The sequence below is a fragment of the Lonchura striata genome, chromosome 8 (genome assembly GCF_046129695.1).
Source record: "Lonchura striata isolate bLonStr1 chromosome 8, bLonStr1.mat, whole genome shotgun sequence".
Taxonomy (NCBI): Eukaryota; Metazoa; Chordata; class Aves; order Passeriformes; family Estrildidae; genus Lonchura; species Lonchura striata.
In genome coordinates this window covers 5,573,728-5,593,765 of record NC_134610.1, presented here as the reverse complement: position 1 = coordinate 5,593,765, position 20,038 = coordinate 5,573,728, and the positions used below count along the sequence as shown (strand labels likewise).

Sequence of the window (20,038 nt, the reverse complement as noted above, 5' to 3'; positions counted from 1 at the left end):
CCATCTAGGCCTAGAGCGAGTCCAAGGGCAGTTGGTGTTCAGGGTTGGGAAGGCACTTGTTTCTTGGGGATATTTAGAAAAATATGTACCATTTTGTGAAAAAAAATGGGGCTAAAACTGCAGCAGAGAACCCAGAAGAAGCAGATACTGCACAGGCTTCTTCCTGCAGCCATTCAGACCATGACTGTGACTGTGACATCCCAGCTCAAGCCTGCCCAGGAACCAGCCCAGGGAGTCAGAGCTCTCGAGTCTTGCTGTCTAATCAGGAGTTTGAGCTGGGGTTTTCAGAAATGGAATACTAATGATTAACAATTGATTAGCACAACTGCATCAAACTCAAGTATTACCTCTAGAAGTGGTTGTAATTTGCCCTTTTGGATTGGCTAGAGAGACACCTAGGTTTAGCTCATTGTTTTGGTTGGTGGGGTGTTTTTTTTCCTCTATGTGACATTAGTGTGAGAATTTCTACAGGCATTTAATTTCTGAAAGGAAGCAAATTGTGCTTTGCATTTTAATTTACCCTGACAACTGATTTTTCTCTTTCTAAAATGCTTCTTAGAAACTTGATAAGATTCCTACTTTCACTTGCCATCTTGCCAACGGCTCGTCACCAGCCACGAAGTGCACAGCCTCTGTGATGTTCAGGAGGGGGATCTGGCAGTCAACAGCCTCAGAGCTCAGAAAATCTGCTTTTGTGCTTTCTTCTTCTCTTGACATCCATTCTCCATTGAGATGCTACAGTAAAGCAGAGGGACAGTGCAGAAAATGAAGCCTCATAAAGAGATTCCAGTTGTCAGTGTATGTTTATATTTCTGATCAATAATATAAGGTAATCCTAGGTGGTTTATTTAAAAGGAAACATGTTGTTACTATAGCTACAGCAAAGGGGAAGCCATGCTTAGCTAGGCATGCAGGTGGTCTATTGATTTAGGACGTGCTGTGGTCTGCACTTGGGATGAGCAGCTGGGATGAGATGGGGTGATGTAATGGAGTGACTTTGTGTTTCCTCCTGGAGCTCAGCAGCTGGCTCGTGGCTTCTTGAAGGTGATGTCAGCTACTCCTCCAGATCAGCTGCACAAAACATTCCAACTGGTAAGAGCCTATGGAGCCCTAAGGGGGCTCAGCAAATCTCAGCTGTGCCTTGTGAGTGTGCCAGCACCGACTGGGAGTCAGGCTGTGTCTGTTCTGAGGTGGATTTATGAGTTTAATCAAACATTTCATATCTGAGGATGCTGATCCACCAAATAACTCAGTTGCAGCATTGCCTGTGTATACTTGTTTATGATAAAATTACAGTGCTTGCATAAGAGATGGGTTTGATGCTCATCAAAACCTCTGATTTGGTGTTGAAGTATGACTAAGAAAATTCAAATAAGAGCCTCTGTAACTGTGGTGAGGAAACCCTATATTCAACCACAAAACTTAACATTTAAATGTGTTTAGGAAAACAACCACGTGTAGTGATTCCAGATGTACAAAATGAGAAATAATATTGTGATTTCAGGCTTCAATGGACTACAGAGCAGCTGAACCAAACAGGAATCAAACAAAACTCCACAGAGATAAAGAGCAAGAACTGATATCTGTGCATTTCCAGGGAACAAGTCCTGGAAAGGTCTGAGCCTCTTCAGCTCCCCTCACTTGTAACAAACACTTTGGCAGTGGGCTTGGTGGGTACCCGTAACCTGCTGAAGCATTGAGGGAAGACAGCACAGACCAGAGTAAAGTATTTCTATATAAACACATCAACATTTGACTGTACCAGCCATATTTTAGGAGCTGCTTACGATTAGCCTGGTGACCTGACAGTGCAGGCTGGGAGACTCTCTGAACCCGAGGCCAAACGCCCGGATCCTGCTGCAGTCTGAGGCTCGGACGTCGCAGAGACCCCCGTTCTCCAAGGCTGTGATTTCCAAAGCTTGCTCTGCAGGGTGAGATGGATACAAAGCTTTAGAGAGCAGCACTGTTCTCTTCTGCTTCATCAGAGATTTTGTTGTTCCTGGTTGTCACAGTTTAATACTTTTCCTTAAGGTTTTCCTTGCCTCCCTGGGGATTTCTCTTGAACAGAGAAACAGCAGTTGTCAAAAGGGGAAGCAGCAAACCTCCATTAAATATTGTCCCAGTGCTGCAGGATGTATCAGTGAGTGTCAGGGCTCCTGAATCAATTCTCTGAAGCTGAGGCTTCGTCTTAAAAGGTCTCTAGGGCTAAAACTTCTGTTGACCTAAGTATCCAGTGGCAATACATCTGCTGACCCAGGTAATACATCCCTGACCCAGGCAATACATCCCTGACCCAGGCATTAGGATGGGAGCACAGCTGAGAGGACAAAGCCTCATCCCATAGCAGAAAGACACATAGGAACAAGAGATGACTGTGCCACCAGGATCCCTGGAGTGTTAAAAAGCCAGCCCTATGTTTTTGTTTTGTTGTTTGTTTGTTTGTTTTCCCTAAAGTTTTGGCAGCAGAAAAAGGGTCCTTAAAGTATAGCTTTCTTATGAGGGTTAAATCATTAATGGTAGCACTCAGCTGTGCACTGTGTCAGCACAAAGGTCATACATCAGCTAAGTTTCACTTAAATCCAACATTAAGGCCTTAAGTAGAGCTTAAGTTATGTACAGCCTGTGCTGGCCCCATAACAAGGCTGACTTCCACCCATTACTGTGTTAAAAATGTTTTATGGTTCTCAGGTAAAGTTTCATTTGGGTTCTGTTTTACTTCAGGTATTCACCTTCTAAAATTGCTCATTGCTTTCACTTTGGGGTTATTTTGACAGAGGAAAAATGCAAATCCATTGGATATCAGAATTCACATATTTAATTAAGAAAAATTATAATCTGGTAGATATTTGCACCAGCTCTTGAGTAGCACAAGACTCAGAATGGCTCTAATATCATACATCAATAATAGCAGTCAGTTGGGAACATGGCTGCATATTTTCATTTATACTATTTGTAGATCTAGTGGCCAGGAGAAGCCACTATGATGACAAGTAACACAAAGCAGAACACTTTCTTCTTGTCTCCTGAACAACACTTAATAGCAGGGGCATGACCAGCAGCCCTGGGAGGGATGCTGCTCACCAGCAGAGTGGAGTCCCAGCTGTTATTCTGCTTAGCTTCCTTTTCCCAGCACCATCACAGCAGCTCTGGCAAAGTAATATTGCCCATCAGTTTTCTCTGAGCTGTAGCTTGGCTAAAACAGCAGCTCTCCACCACCTAATATTTTAGTGGTACCTTAGTTCAGCTCTGATTCAAGGGGCAAAATGCCCTGAATGGAGCTGATAACCTTCCCCAGCACCTTGCTGTTCCTTTAGGGCTCTGCCATTTAGGCTGCCATTAGGAAAATGCTGTTTAAACACTGCCATCCCACCAGATTGCAGCCTGCAACAACAGAGCCGCATGACTTGTGTTTTTTTCCAGAGGAAAATAGGAATGAAAACAACATAAACATGAAAAAAATGAAAATACTTTTTTTTCCCCCTGCACTTTTGAAGTGCTTTTAGCTTTTGTTTCTTTTTTTTTTTTTTAATTGATTTTATTGCAGCAGTATTACCAACACTGCTGGACACTTTGCAATATTTACAAGAAGAGAAAGCATTTACAGCTTATCAGCTTCCATCAGTTTTACTGGTGGATTCCTGTAATGTACAAAACTATTAGTCAGATGTGGTGACTGGTTTTGATAAATTACCTTCTTCTGTGGTTAGTGCATGAAAATTAAAAAATAAAAATGCTTCATTATGTTTTTCATGAGATTTTAATAGTTAGCCCCACTAGTACTGAGGTAGCTTGAATTGCATTAATGTTTTCATTATCACTGCAGATTTTCAGGCTTCTGTGGGTGAAGCAGAATCTCAGAGCCTGGGAAGGAGTGGGGCACAGGAATGTGCTCCTGCAGCCCTTCCTGTTCCATGGAATATCTCTCAGCTCTGTTGATTAAATCCCTGCACTTCCCCAAAGGTTTCCTTACATCTTTATGGCCACACTCCTGTGTCAGAGCCAGGGCAAGTTTACCCAGCCCCAGTGCTTTTCCCAGTGACTTACAGTGTCAGCTCAGCATTTTGTATTTATTTCTCTCAAACCATTCTGTGCACACTTGTCAAGGTTTAGCCCCAGCCAGGAACTGGATATCACACAGGCACTTGCTCACTGCCCCTCCTGGCAGGATCAGGGAGATAATCAAAAGGGAGAGAGTGAGAAAATGTGTGAGCTGGTTTAAGGGTAGTTTAATGGGAGAAAAAAAGGAAGAAAATACAGTCATGGTAATAATAATAATGATAAAATATTTAGAATATATACAAGTGATGCACAATGCAATTGCCCATCACTTGCCAAATGCCCAGGCAGTACCTGAGCAGTGATCCCTGCCCAGTTTTCCCCTCAGTTTATGCACTGAGAGTGATGCCACATGGAATGGGATATCCCTGTGGTCAGTGGGGATCAGCTGTCCTGTTGGTGTCCCCTCCCAGCTCTCTGTGCATTCCCAGACTTGTTGGCAGGGCATGAGAAAATGTCAAATCCTTTCCTTAATACAAACACTACTTGTGTTTGTATTAAGGAACATAACTACAAACATCAGTGTCTTACCAGCTTTAAATATGATGGAAAATAAAACTAATTACAATGGTTCTTTTTTAAAAGAAATGGACACTAGAGTTCAGCCTTTGGACCTCAGTATAGGCAGTACATAAATATTGACAAGAGTTGTTACTTTTATTTTTTTTAAAATAATGTCACATGTAATGGGTGTAGGGATTTTAGCCATTTGGTTTTAATGAGGTTCCCCTCTGCCTTCTAGTGTTGCATTTTAGCCAGTTTCAGCCAAAAAAGGGGGAGGAAATCTCCCTTCCATTGGCTTTGGAAAAATCTCCTGGCAGCTGGGCACTCAAACATCCAAACCCTGCTCTTGCTGGGTACAGGGATCAAGGTGTAGTTGGATCATGGAGGGGTAGTTGGAAGTCCAGAGAGGTGCTGACATCAGAAGGAAATATTGGAGAGCCTGAAAAACCTCAGCAAAAGAGCTGCAAGTAGTTCAGCTGAAGACTGGAGGGAAGAAGGACGGGAGCAATAAAAATAGCTGGGAACCATCACAAAGGTGAGAGCGAGGGCAAAAGTGCAGATATGCAGAGACAGCTGAGGTTGTGGAGACCTGGCATGGATGTCTGATGTCTGTAGAGGGGCAAGTTAGAGGAGAGAAATCTGTAGCTAATCAGGCAGTCCTGGAAGGTGCTTGTAAAAAGTATGATATATTTTAGCATTAATATTTTATGGTTAGGGAGTGTGAATACAAAAATACAACTAAATTCAGGGCAGAACATCCTCCTTCTTTTCTCTGTATGGCCTATAGGCCAAAAATGTGCTTTGACTTTTACTAGTAGATTAAAAACTGAAGCTCAGGGTGGCATCTGGGGTTCAGATGCGTGACAGGCTGCAGCAGTTCTGGAGAGGATTTAAGGAGCTGTGTGTTCACATCCACTGGCTCAGGCATGGGCATCCCTCTGCATTTCCAGTGCTCAGTCTGTACCCACACCAAGTAAACACAAAAAAAAAGGAACTTTCACCTGACAGAGCATTGCAATGGGACAGTGTGAACAGCAGGAAATGTTGGGGGGAAAAAATAAGGAAAATCTTGTGTTTTAATGAAACTGTCTTGAGATAAAATGGAGAGAAGGGTCTGGAGTTGAAGGTGGAAATCTCAAAGGCCTCCAGACAGAATAAAGGATCTGCCCTCTTTGGTTTGCAATGCTTGTCCTCAAGGCACACCTCCCCTGCCTTCCCTTCCTTCTCCTCCCATCTCCAGCAGGAATTTCCAGGAAATAACAGTAAATTCAGAGCTGCTGACGGTGCAGTTTCATTCTGTAATCATTTACATTAATCAAACCTGACAAGGAGCACAGGCTAAATAATAGACTGAAACCCCCCCACATAAATACATGGTTGGGTTTACAGGTATTGTTTGCAGTGTATTATGTAAATAATATGCACAGTTGTAGAAGAAAAATGAAGACTTGATTTTGTGTCAAGAATATTGCAAAAATCAAGAATATTGCAAAACTACACTTATTGAGGTCTTACTGACAGATAGAAATGGTTCATATTGGATTTACTATTTGATTAGAAAAGTATCCCAGCACAAATAAACTTTCTTCTGCAATGTTTGAAAACTACATAGGAGGCTTTGGACTGGACCAGCAGACCTGAAATTTAAACCAGCAGAAATTTTGTTTGAATAAAGAGAAGGAAAGGAACTACCCTGCTGTTCTTAAAGGGGATGATAAATAAGCAAGACATGAAAAGCAAATCAAGAACCAGATCATAAGTGCTGGGTTGGGTTAAATAGCCCATGATGCCCAGATGCTCCTTCCTTGGAATCAGGGAGCTGATTGAACAATTTTCCATACCAGAGCTTGATGGTGTGGATGTGGACCTCCAGCTACCATAGGTATGAGGGTTCTGTATCAGAGCAAACTGATGCTCAATTTTCTCTACAACTTGGACAGAGCAAGTCTGAGTCTGCCTCCATTCAAATGTTTGTACAAATATTGTATTTCTTTTGTATACAATATTGTTTTGGTAATCATAGACACAATCATGGAATGCATTATCCTGGAACTTGTGCTATCCATGACCCAAAGCTCATTTGACAATCCTCCCTAAGAAAAAACTATCAGCAGCCATATGCTCTTTGCCAGAAGTCATGCACATCAGTGACCTCCCTGGCTTCTAAATGAAAACTGTGTTTTTTCCTGCTTCCAAACCCAGGTCTCAGAGGACCAGAGCAGCTGAAGGAGCTGAGGGTGTCTAGTCTGGAGAAAAGGAGGCTCATGGGGATCATCTATCTACAACTCCCAGAAAGGAGGGTGTGGCAAAGTGTGTCTTGGTCTCTTCTCCCAAATAGCGAGTGACAGGACGAGAAAATGGACTCAAATTGCAGCAGGGGTACAGTAAAATGGAGCAAACCCCAGATCCAGGGAAGAAATGATTATGTCTGGCTTCAGATCAGAAGATTGAAGGATAATTTTATTAAAACTATACTATATTACATTAATATATGTAAAGAGATACTATATTATTCTACATACTTATTTCTTACTTACCTATCTAACTCAAACTTGTGACTCTGTGCTGAGAGTCTCAGCCACAGCTGGATCCATTGGTCATTGAACCCAAAAAACCTTCACCAGAATCCTACCCAGCCATCACTGCAGGTAAACAATCTCCACACCACATTCCACATGGGGAAAACAAAGGAGCTGAGATAAAGATTGTTTTCTCTTCTCTCTGTGCTTCTCCTGAGAGACAGAATGATGTCTCTCTGTCCAGAGAATGTGAATGTCACACAGGGGATGTTTAATGGGATATTTATGGAAACTTTCTTCACTGAAAGGGTGGAAACTTTCTTCACGGGAATGGGCTTCTCAGGGAAGTGGCAGAGTCACCATCCCTGGGGGTATTTAAAAGCTGTGTAGATGTGGCACTTGGGGACATGGTTTAGTGCTGGGCTTGGCAGTGCTGGATTAACAGTTGGACTCACAGACCTTAAGGATTTTTTCCAACCTAAACAACTCTGTTTCCATAGTACCAAACTCTAGATCTGTGACCTTTTGCTGGCATGGAGTGAATCTGGTTTTCTGTTTGAGGGTTTTTGGTATCCAGTATGGATTGCAGAAATGAGCCCTGAGAGAGCGTGGGGAAAAAACATTTTGCAAGAGCTCCCTTGCATGAGAAATGGCCTGGTTCAATATCACACTGAAAGCATCCATGTGCTGCAACAATATGGTAGATTATTTTTTGCTTTAGAAATCTCACTATGACATTTTAAGTTTATTTAATCCTTCTATTTTTAAAAGGCTTACCAGCAATGTACTTCAGCTATAGAAAAGAAGAGGATTGGGCTGTTGACTACAGAATATTTCTTCTTTTCCAGATGGCCTGGAGAGGTGACCTCATGTAAGGTTCTGGTTGTGCATTCATGGTGCTCACTGGCACACCAAAGCAGGTCTCAGTTTTTGTCCCTCAATGCCACTTTAGGGAAGAACCCTTGGCAGCATCTTGAGGCTCCCAAGAGTGAGTGCAGTGATGCCACAAAAAGGATTTGTGTCGTCATGGTGTCATCTTGGTCCTTATGTCCACTCTAGTGCCAGATTAGTTGGTTTTAGTAATTTTCCCATGTTTAAAGTTACTGAATTACATTAAATCTGGTTATTACACTCGGAGTTTTGTTCACAATTGGTTGAATGTTCTGGTGGATTGTGGGGTCTTTATGCAACATAAAACATGATGTCAAGGCCTTAAAGGTTTGCTCTGAATTTTTGGTTTTGGTCAGCTTAAATCAGACCTTTGAATGGTTTGCAAGTTTTAATTTTAATTTATAAACTGTTGTGAATTTGTTATTTATATTGTATGTGCACTGTGAGTATTTGGAGAAAGAGGTTATTTTTTCAGGGCTTTTTGTTTTCTTTTGGTTTTAACAAGATTTAAGGTTGAAATTTCCTGTGGTACCTGTAAACAGCCTGATAACTAAAGAAGTTATAGCTGTGCTTCTGGGGTGTCTGGCTTTGGTCAGTTTGAATGAGACCTATAATTTTTTAAACTTCTCTAGCAATTTAATTCTGTGTTCTTTGGAAAATGGTTTTGTTTAGCTACATGTTTCACTGGACTGTTTTCACTGTTTTCATTTTGCATTAAAACAAATAAACTAATCTGTAGAAAAGACTGATTTCCCTGACCTGGTTTGCAGAGAATAGAATGGATCACTGAGCATGCAACCTTCCATCTCCCTTATCACCAAGATTTGATATCCTTTTAAAATTCATTTTCTATTGACTTTGTAACTATAAAGCTAATAGTCCTCCTCCTGCTCAGCCAGGTCTGTGCCTCAAATGGAAAGAACTGGGACTTAAAACAGTAAATTAAAGCTGGTATTGATGTTTGCCATTTCAGATGCTTTTTTATTGCATCTGCACCACGAAAAACTAAAGTAAAACTGCTGTGAAAAGAAGAAATGCTTCAAAACTAGCAAGAAGCTCCCAGTCCCTGAGAATTGCCTACAAAGATGTTTGATGTGACTGAGAAAAATGTTTCTCTGAGCAGAGTATGTGGGTGTCAGTGAGGATGCATCTGTGGTAGTTAAAGTTTGTGCTTTTTTTTCTCTTTTGATTCTAAGCTGGTTTTCTTTTTCAAATTTTGTAGTTCTTATTAAAACTTTTGTGGTTGGAGGTGTTCATTCCCCTAAAAGAACAAGAGTGCTATTTTCAAAAGGTGACAAGTCCTCTGTTCAAAAATCAATGTTTTGACAAGTAATCTCAAAGCTTGATATTTAATCATTATACCTTTTAAAATTATGTCTGCTAATACTGTTTTTAGCCTGAAAAGAATGTATTTGTGTAAATTTTTATGGCCCAGACCTGAAGACAGTATAGAATAATTTTCTTCACATAGGATGCTCCAAGTTTCATCCAACCTGGCCCTGAACCCTTCCAGGGATAGGAGAGCCACAGCTTTTCTGGGCAGCCTGTGCCAGAGCCCCTGTGATGATGAGGACCACTCCTCTGCTGATGGCTGGGAGAAGGAAGGTGTGTTTTGCACATAAACATTTGAAAGATATTTTCCCCAGTTTTCTTTCAGTACTAAATCATAAATTGTTTTAACTAGGAAAAAGCTGGCTAACTGAACACAATGTAATCTTAAATTGCATAATATGTATCTTCATATTTATTCTTTATCTACTTTCCAGTATTGGTAAAAATTCATAGTAAGTGGAGATAACAGGTCTCAAAAGAAAAGTTTTCATTTTCAAGCTTTATAGAACCTCTTTTGTGGAGTATTGATAACTTAGTGAGACTTCTTTAATGTCAGCTTAAAGGTAATAAGAATATATCCTTAATATCTTTAAGCCCAGTGTAAAGAGCACAGTCCCAGTGGGAGGGGAGCTGTGTGTAAAGTGTGGTTTATGCTGCAAAGGTACATAGGGATCTGCTTGAAATATTCCCTGCCTTACAGGATTCATTGCTGAAGAAAAATGTATTTCATAGAAACAGATGCCCCAGCTTCTAAACTTTAGTACAAGAACACTGCCTCACACCCATCAGCTGCCAAGTGAACCCTTAAACATGAGAGGGAATGGGGAGGCTGCAGGCAGTGGAAAGTTTCAAACCTCCCTCAGCTGGATAGACAAGAAAATTCAACATTGTGTAATGTAAAAGCCAACAATTAGTATGAGAAAAAAGGAAAAACAAAAGAACATATGTGAAAAAGAGACCTGATTTTTGTCTTGATAGTGTGACTTCATCAAAGCGACAGGAACTGTGATTTTGTTAATACTATGTCTACCAAAGTCAATGGAATTGTTATAATGAAGAGTAGAATTAAGCCCAATGACTTATTATTTGAAAAGAAGAAGGGCTTTTTAAGGAATGCATTTTAACATTTTTATAGCAATAGTCCTCTGTTTGGTGAGAAAAGTTTAAAACAGTAAGCATGGTTTTTGCTGTTCTCACGAGCATATTTGACTCTTCTTATGAAATCCAATTTTGAAAAATCAATGGAATTGCTTAAGTGTACTGCATCCTCTGCCATAGAACATGTTTTGCCATATTAGCCAGAAGCTTGGTTGCTTTTGCTTTGTTTACAAGCCCAAGTGATTTGAAAAAAAATTATCAATTCCTGTGCAAAGGGTCACAGTTTCTGTTAACTCTGTTTCTGGGGCCCTTGTGGTGCTATTAAATGGAATTCTCCCTTGAAGGTCTGGTTACCACAAGTTGGTCCCAGCCACAGAGAACAGCAGCCTTACACACAATGAACAATATTTTTCATTGTAGATATCTTGGGCATTTAGGAAATGGATTATATTTCATTTGAAAAGTCGAAGATGCAATTTTACTTTGTATAATATTTTAATTTATTTATTTTAATTTATGCAAAAACAGCAGCTATTGAGCCAGTACACCCTGATGACTCCCTCTGCATCACATCAGCAAAACATATATTGAAAATGCTAAAAAGTATTCATTTACTTGACTTCCTAACAGCCCTTACATAGTCATTATGATCAGGAATTTTAAGATCATTAAATTGATTCAAGTGGGAGAAAAGTATTTACTTCAGTCAGTATGCTCCCATACAAAGTCTCCAAAGCAGATTGGAATTTGATGCAGACAACTAGAATACTCTGTCCCATTTCACCTGGGGATCCTGAAAAAAATTAAGTATTTTCTTTCAATGTCTTCCTTGTGCTTTGTCTTTGAAAATGAGAATTAAACTTAAAAATAAATCACAATTACATAAAGAGTGAGATTTCTATAATATGTAACTGACCTTACATTCCTGGTCTGATCAAAACTCTGAGCTTATTCTTATATCAGGGATGGGATCAAGGAGGAGAGACATTTTCCGTTGGAAGACCCAGCCTGAGGAACTGAAATAGCTGACCTCATACTTTTGCTCATGATAAATACATTAATATAAATATATTTTAAAAATATTGCATGCTTTAATTCATATTATTAAATTACAGCAGATGAGCAGGACCCAAAGCAGACTGCTGAATTCAGAAAGGTCGGTGTAACCACTCTAAAAATACCAGGGTGTAATCGACGTTGCTGCTGTGGCAGATGGGTCTGGGGGACCTGTGTGGTTGTGGTTCACAGCTCTGAAAATGCACTTGGGTTCACAGTCCCTCTTAATATCACCAATGAAATGTCTTAATATAAAAATGGGATCTCTGTAAGTGTGGTAGGTGAGTGTCCCTTTCTCACCTTCCCACTATCATTTTTTGTTCGCTTTGATTTCTTTGCTGGTTATTTTTTTTTTTTCTCCCCAGAACTTTCCACATAGAAATTTAAACTTGAAGTGTCGTTACCTCACTGAAACTAATCTGTCGCTATTATTCCTCATTACCTTTTATCTTGTAATTGCTCTTTAGAGCTTCATACAATCTGCATATTACATTACTCTATGTGTGCTTTACTAGTCCTGATTTTTTTAATAAGCAACATGGTCAATATATACAAATGGTAAGCACCAACCTGATTTGCTATCTGCTGTAATTGGATTCTGCCTTTAATTACAGGTGGTAATGACATTTTAAGCACCTTATACAGGTGTTGGAGGGGGTGGGGGTTATGAAATGTTAAGCAACATTAAGAAATTCTAAGCTTCTGGAGTGCTGCCAAGTTTCAGAGGTGCCTTTCAACTCCAAATAGCGATTTTCATGTGAGGATAATTATAGCTCTGGCCACCTGGACTGCTCCTGTTGGAGTCAGGCAAAGAAGAGGAGTGAGCTTGTCTGCAGGCCACACACCACATCTTCTCTCTTTATTTCTGTTTTCATTTAAAATCACTTCAAATATATCATGGCCTGCATTCTGATTCCTAAAAATACTGCAGGACCATCTTTTTGTGTGTGTTTGCTGGCCAAAACCAGCGGCAGAATATATTGTTCTGTATTGGCAGCATAGCTGGGGTTGGATGACCTTGGAAAATGTACTTGATTTTTTTTGATAGCCTCCTTGATCTTGGGGGAGTTTTAATTCACATCTATAATTCCAGCCTGAGAAAATTAGACAGAGATTTGTTTTGGAACTGATGGGAAAATATATAGCCAGCAAAAGGAGTTACCTTTTCTTTCATTAGTCATGCAGCTTCTCCTGGAAAATAACTTTTCCCTAGCAATAGCACTTAAAACTCAGCATTTCTGTGATTAACACTAACTCTCTTGATTCTTCTGTCCTGACTTTTTGAAAAGAAAGTGAAAGACACAGCACTTACATATGTCCTGCAGGAACCTAGTTCAGTTCTTAATTTCTCCTCCTTTCTTCCCCTTCCTACAGAACCTCTGCTCATTAGTCACAAAGCCCAGGGGCTTATCCTGCCTGTGCTGATTTCCTGGGCTCTGCCAGCCAGGCCAGGACTCCTGAGCTCCCAGGGATGGGGTTCAGGCTGCTCTGGTCAGAGCACACAGCTTTATTTCTGAGACTGATCTTAATCTTCATCTCCTGTAATTTATTCTGGTTAAAGCCAGGCTTTAGTGACATCAGCAGGAGCTTGGCTCTGAGCACCTCCAGTCCTCTGGAGTGACATTGCAGAGCTTGGCTGTTGCTGTGTGGTGCTGCTGGGCTTTTCCCTGGAAAGACGTGTCCCACCACACGTGTACCTTGGGACACGTAGGGGAACAGCCCTGGGGGGTTTAGCCTGGACAAAAGGAGGCTCAGGGGGGATTTTATTGCTCTCTGCACTACCTGAAAGATTATACCTGGTGGGGATTGGTCTCTTCTCCCAAATAAAAAGCAATAGGGCAAGAGGATCTTGCTGCTGTCATCACCAAGAGAGGTTTAAATTGAATATTAAGGAAAATATATTCACTGGAAAGGTGATCAGGCACTGGAACAGGCAGCCCAAGGAAGTGGTGGAGTCACTATGCCTGTAAGTGTTCAAAAGACCACCTGAGATGTTTCACTTGGGGACATGGTTTAGTGGTGAAGATGGCAGTGCTGGGTTAAGGGTTGGATTCCATGATTTCCCAGATCCTTTCCAATCTAAATGATCCCATGCTGTCTGTGTAAAAAATTTCTGCATTTGAAATGTGAAAACAAGCAAATATCCTTTAATGTATTCTGAATAAAATTCAAAATTCAGGAAGAGCTAAAGGTGAAGCTTCCATGGAGGCTTGTCTTGATTGACTCTACCAAATTATCTAAATGACCTTTTCTTAGTATTATAATATCAGGGTGATTGGCATGCCAGAAATAAGATTTTATTTCTCCTTGTGGGGGATCCAACCTCTGGCTGTATGTATAGATCTGCTTTATATTTCATTCACAAGATCATGTATTTATATATATATATATATAACAGCTTATCTACTTTTGCTTACATAAAAATACCCCAAATCACTAATAAATGGTTTATTATAATAATATTTAATAATGGACCTCATTGATTGCAGCTCATTCAAATTGATTCACTCTAGACAGTGGCAGTACTTTTTCCTCTCCACAGTTAATGTTGAAATGAATTAAATGTGTGAAGTTTTCTCCTAACTTCTCTGCATTTATGCCAAAGACAAGGGAGAGCATCCTGAAAACTAAGCAAGCCAGTTGTTACCATGGTTTTCATTTTCTGGCTTTTTTAATTCTCAATTTTTCTTTAACTCAGGAAAAAGTGTTGTCTAGACAAGGTGGCCCAGCTGAACATTGAAAATGAACAAGGTAAGGGCAGCAAGAGACAGAAAAAGCAGTCAGGGCAGAGGAAGGCAGTGACTTTGGGGGTGTTTGCCACAGCTGATGTGTGGTTTTTTTCCAGTTCTCACCTCCCTGTGCAATCGCAGGCTGAGCTCTGTTCTCTGTCCTTGTTTATATATGATGTCACAGCAAGAAGACAAGGTGCCATTTGTTTTACTTGAAAGGTCAAATTGAAGCTATTTGCCTTTAATCTGAGAGATTTCAGCCATAGCAAAATAAAATTTTAAAATTTGGCCTAAGCAAGGCCCCTAACCCCTCTGTATCACAGAGAAATAAGTTAAACATTGAATTGTATGTTGGTCAATTGCTTCAAAATTGTTCAACTCACTTTTCAGTCCCTGGTGTCAGTTATTCTCTGTGTGAAAGAGAATTAATTCTTCCATATTTGGGATGTAATTCTGTAAATTTTAGCCTGTCATTAACAAAAATAAAAGGATGTCAGGATCTATTTTAACTGCTTTAAACCCATGCACTGAAGTCACATTTAATGTGAAGAATATGGATGATCCCATCCCTGATAATAAATGCATTGGGGCGTCAGATGTGCCACTGGGCTCCTGGGGCTGGCTGGAGATTTGGATGTCTCAGCTAAGCCATGGTGACTGACCCTATTTGATGCCTTTGGCAGGGCTACTTGTTCATTTTGTCACTTTTAATTTTGTTTTGTTACTAGTATAGTGCTTGAAATTAAGGTTCAAATTTTATTTTCTCTTGGCCAGGAAAAAAAAGAAGAAAGACATATCTCTACAGTGTTTACACGAATATTGACCACAAGGTGAGCAGGACGCTCCTCTTTTTTTTGTGAGAAGCCTGCTTGTCAGCATGCCAGTGATAGATCAGATGTAAAGAAAATCACTTCTGCAAAACCAATTTGCTAAGGGGCTTGTAAAATCCATTTTTAAAAAGTTACTGAGGCAAAAAACCCCATGAAGGACCAGCCAACCAGATATTTTGATTGGCTCTTCAAGGTCAAAACCTGATTACTAATTCATCAAATGCCTTACTGGTAGCGCTGCTTGAAGAGCAAACTCTGTGCAGATGTTCTACCTAATAATGCCAATATGGAAAGAGTGCTTTACTCACTTTTGGCAGGGCTGCAGTCGTAGGAGCCGTGCCCTCCATGGCACTTGCAGCCCAGCTCCGTGCAGCGCCCGCGGCCGCTGCAGAGCGCGGGACACCGGAGAGCAGCCAGGATCTCCTCCCAGGAAGCAGATGGCTGGTTTCCAACTGGGAACTCTCCCTTCCTGCTCCCCAGCACTCTCCTTTCACACTCATTTTCCAAAAGGGCTATCAGTGCGCTCACCCAAGCCACGTCATCTTTGAGCTGCAGGTCCAGTAGGCAAATATCAATTGCCTCATCCAGGTGTTTTGCCAGGAGGCCTTTACATGCCAAGCCAATGGTGGAATTTGCAAGAATTTGGTGGCAAATCTCCTGAGCTTTGGTGACAGTCAGGCCATTGGGAGTGGGCCATGACAGTGGAAATTTCATCCGATCTCCTTCAAAGTAGTCCTCGGGGAAAAAATAGGCAAAGCTCTCTGAGTGTCTCTGGGCAGGGCCATGCAGTGGGTGAAAGGATGAGTATTTAAAATACTTGTCTTGCCTCTTTGCTTTCCTTAGGTCTCCTGTTGGCTTGGTAGAGTTGATGGAACTGTTGCTATTCATGGAAACATGTGGGAGGGGCTTTAGTGGGACCTCGGGGCTTCTGCGCTTTTGGACTGATTTAGAAAAATATCTTTGACCAAAAGTCTTGGGCAGTGGTTCGGCATCTTTTCTCAAAGTTGGCCCCGTTACTGTGTGAGTGACAAACTCAGATGTAACATCCAGGTATGGGATTGCAAAGCTGTGGTCCACATGGTCATCGTGGCAACCAGAGGGCTCAGGGGTAGGCGTCTGAAAGGCATTTTTTCTGTTTACCATGGGGACAGGCTTGGTGCTCCCCTTCTGGCATCTGCAGAAACTTTTCCTTTGCTTCCTCTCAGAGGGTGCTGGAGTCTTGTCAAATAAACTCTTCCCTGGAGGAATTCTGATTTAGAAATAGGAAGGGATTAGAAGGAGAAAACTTTCGACAAATTAGTCTATCTACAAGGAAACCTTCACTGAGGGTAGGGTAAGTATAAATTCCCAATCTACAAAAGTACTTGAGAAAACTCTTACGTTTAACCTCTGTTTTCTTTAGTCACTTTTGCACTGCCCTTCTTGAGTTGTCTTGTGTGTTTTCTAACACTTCATGGAGACTTTTCATACCGGATGTTTAAGTGGTTTGCTGGAGCATTGCCTAACTGCTTGACTTTTCTTTGCAGGACTTTCTCTGAAGTGCACATTACTCTGTGTATTATACATGAAATAAGGCCTGGGATTTGTCCCTGGGTGACACAGCTAACTCTTGGAGAATGACAAAAAAGTCGTATTTGTTTCAAATCCTATATGATGGATATCATCTTTATCTGTGTGCCTGATCTGCCCTCTAAGTGTATATTGCTAACTTTTTTATTTTTGCATACTTCATTTAACTATTTCCTTCTACTAGAGTTTTTTTTATTTTTTTATTTCAATACAAAGCACTTCTATATTGATCACAGGGCCAGGCTATCATATTAACTGAGATGATTCTCTTCCCCCTTTTAAATTTAGCCTTTAATGATGGAGAAACTCCTAGAGGCTTGAGTTTGAGTAAAGAGCCATGATTCAAGTTTCTTCAGAAATCTCATATATCTTATTGATCTTATTTGTGCAGCACAAGAGGAATTCTAGAGCTCCATGGGAAAGGATATGTTTCTTGTCCCAACATTTGGCAGAATGTCATTACCAGACAAATTTGAAATAGCACCAAAAATTAAAATAATTTTGGCATTAATTTTGTCTTGCAGCCAAAATGTTGGGGTTTCAGGAAAGTGAAAGCATTTGCCAACATATTTGAGCCAAACACTAGATACTGTTGTTGGAAACTGTAATTGCCTTTATCCAATTTGTTAGAAATGCATTTTAAATGGCATATTTTATATTACCATTCTAATCATTGACACGATCATAACTTTTAAATAGAACATCTCAGTGACACTGGCAAAATGAACCTATTTATCCTCCTGAAACATGAGCACAAACATTTGCGGACCTGTTTTACCCAAAGTGTGGGCTCAGCAGGACACAGTATGAGATAAAAGGGTGGTTTTCATGCTCATGGAAATGCACAAGCTGTTCTGCACTTCCCTGTAGTCCAGGAAAATCAAACATTTTTCATGACTGAGACACTTGTCCTTTGGACAAAACATTTTAGTATCTGAATGAGTGTCCTTCACATCCCATTCTTCTGGTTGTAATAAAGGGGTTATCTGCCCCTGAAGCTTCCCTGATTCAGCATCAAGTAAATTTAAACCTAGACTAAGGCAGCAGAAGAAGATCCTCCTTTGATATAATACTACATAAACTATTGTAAATATTATTTGTTTAATAAAAAAATAAATCAATCACATAAACTGGTCCAGAATCAGGACAGAAACAGCACACCAATGAAAATTTCACTAAAATGAAACTATTTTGCCTTGATATTTTACTGAAACAAAATCCTCTGTTTTTCCTACATTAAACCAATTACTTCTTTTGGTCAGCCCCTGTCCATGGAACATAGGTGTATGGTGTGGAAAGAATGGAAACCTCATCCTTCCTCACAGCCAGGCACATACCAGCAGTTCCTCAGCAAGCTCAGATGTGCCCTCTGTCCCCTGCATGAGATAATAAAACCATAATTCCTTTGAGCCACCCACTATAATCCAGGAAAAACTAAAAAAAGTTTTTTTCATCTAATTGAGTTGGATGCTATTATAGAGAAAGTGTCCAGAATTTAACAGCATTTCTTCTGGTTTCTTGGTATATTTTTAAATGTTTGAAGATTTTATTTTGCCTACTTAAATCACATGTTTGAAAATTCATCTCTTCTCTGGTTGCTATTTAATGGCTGGGAAGCTCTGATGTTGTTTTATTGTTTAAAAGTTGTGTTGGAAATCTGGTGTGTAAAACTGATCTGTGCATGCAGGGCCCTGCAGCTGCTTGAGAGAGGTGGGAGCCAGGGAAAGCTCTGAACTGCCAGATGGTGGGCACTCAGATTAGCTTCAGGTGCTGGAGAAAACCTAGCACGCTTTCAGGGTTATTTAAAATTAAATTAAAAACAGCAACAATAAAGCTTTTGTTTTTTACTGGGCTGTTTCTCAGTGAGTGGATCAGAGAATGATCCAGTCTCCTCTGGAGGTGACCTTAATTTTTCTGTTGGCTTGGTTTTTAACCAGGTTCTGAGGGGTCTTGAGAATCCATCCTTGGCAGTAGTGCAACATGAAACTCACCACCCCTCTTGCCCTTCTCACTTAGCAGGAGCTTCTGCCTTCCCTGAAGAATCTCCATCACGCAGCTCTAGAAAACTCCTCAGTGTTTCATAACTAAATTCCTTTGCACTGCGCTTTGGCTTCAGCTTTTACAACAAAATTGCTTTGAACAAGTACTACAAGTACTCCTAAGGACCTTTTAGCCCTTTTTTGGGGTAATGAGTTGTTGGTTGGTTCTTGCACCAAGCTATTTCTCCATTTGCCTTCCCAGAAGCAATCTCTGACTGATTACCCCATTATTAGGATGTCGATGATGGCTGTCGAATTCAAAATAGTAGAATTTATAATGACAGGCCAAAATAGACATTAAATAGACCATAGACATTACTTAGACCCACTGAAAAGAACTAGAATATGGCAGAGGTGCTTGTTTATTTTCGGAAGTGTAAGAAGTCTAAAAATTCAGTGTTCCTATAGGATTGTGCTGGGCTCCCATGTACAGATGAAAAGCAATGTTGCAGTGTTTTGCCTTCTTTTTCCTTACTTCACAAACCAGGCTACACAAGCAAACCCATTTTGGTTTTAGGAACACCTATTAGGCATGTTTGAAGTTCAGCAACAGAAATTAAAATGTGGCATAGGGATAGAGATGGGAGTAGGGATAGGGACAGGGACTGAGACAGGGAGATGTCAGAATCAGACTCCTGGCTCTGTTTCCAAACCATCTGTCCCAGAAAGTACAAGTTTTCAGAGCTCACTGTCATCATTAGTAGAGTTGATATTAGGTTTTAGCATGATACATATATTACCAGCCTTTGTCAAAATGTAACATTTAATCTATACTCACATATTGTAATTAGCATTCAGGAATAAAAGAACAAGAGAAATTCGAAACCCTTAATTAATCCCTATTGTCAGCTACCTACATTTTCAAGTGTGGGTGAGAACTGCATTTTTTTAACAGCTGAGAGGGATCTTAACACAGCTGTTAACATGACATCACTTGTGAATATAAAACTTCTCTCTTGGTAATGTGTTTTGTGCTGACTGAAAATTAAGCCCCTGTGCTGCTGGGATGGAGATGGGTCTTCAGGCTTCTCCCTTTGCTTAAGGAGATCTCTCTGTCAGGCCATTAGGGGAGTCTGTAATGAAATAAACCCATCAAGGCCATGTGGAACACTGCTGGGAGCATCTCCTGGGTGGGGTCTCTGGCTTTGTACCTCCACTCCTCTATGAAGTCTTCCTCGGGCACATTGTTGAGGTCGTTGTGAGCCATCCCATCAAAGAGGCCACACAAGCCCCGGGTGCTGTTGAAGTCCCTGCCCGGTGTCCTCACTGTCACACCCATTCCCCACTCGCTCAGGTCCGCTCGAACAAATGCTCCTGAAGGGAACACGATCTGAAGAGGAAGGAAAAAAAAAAACAGCCCCAGTGAATTGAAGCTCTTACCAAGCTTTTTATGCAATAAAAAAGTCTCTTTCCAT

At 40.6% G+C, this 20,038-nt stretch overlaps 1 protein-coding gene across 1 annotated transcript in view; it reads right to left on the bottom strand.

Annotated features, from left to right (window-relative positions):
- The window catches only part of LOC110480621 (von Willebrand factor D and EGF domain-containing protein), a 166,571-nt gene that overhangs the window by 70,247 nt on the left and 76,286 nt on the right, over positions 1-20,038 (bottom strand). The window contains 4 exon segments of the mRNA XM_077784840.1: positions 580-735; positions 1,788-1,924; positions 15,324-16,264; positions 19,775-19,953. Of these exon segments, the coding sequence (XP_077640966.1) occupies positions 580-735; positions 1,788-1,924; positions 15,324-16,264; positions 19,775-19,953 (1,413 nt within the window).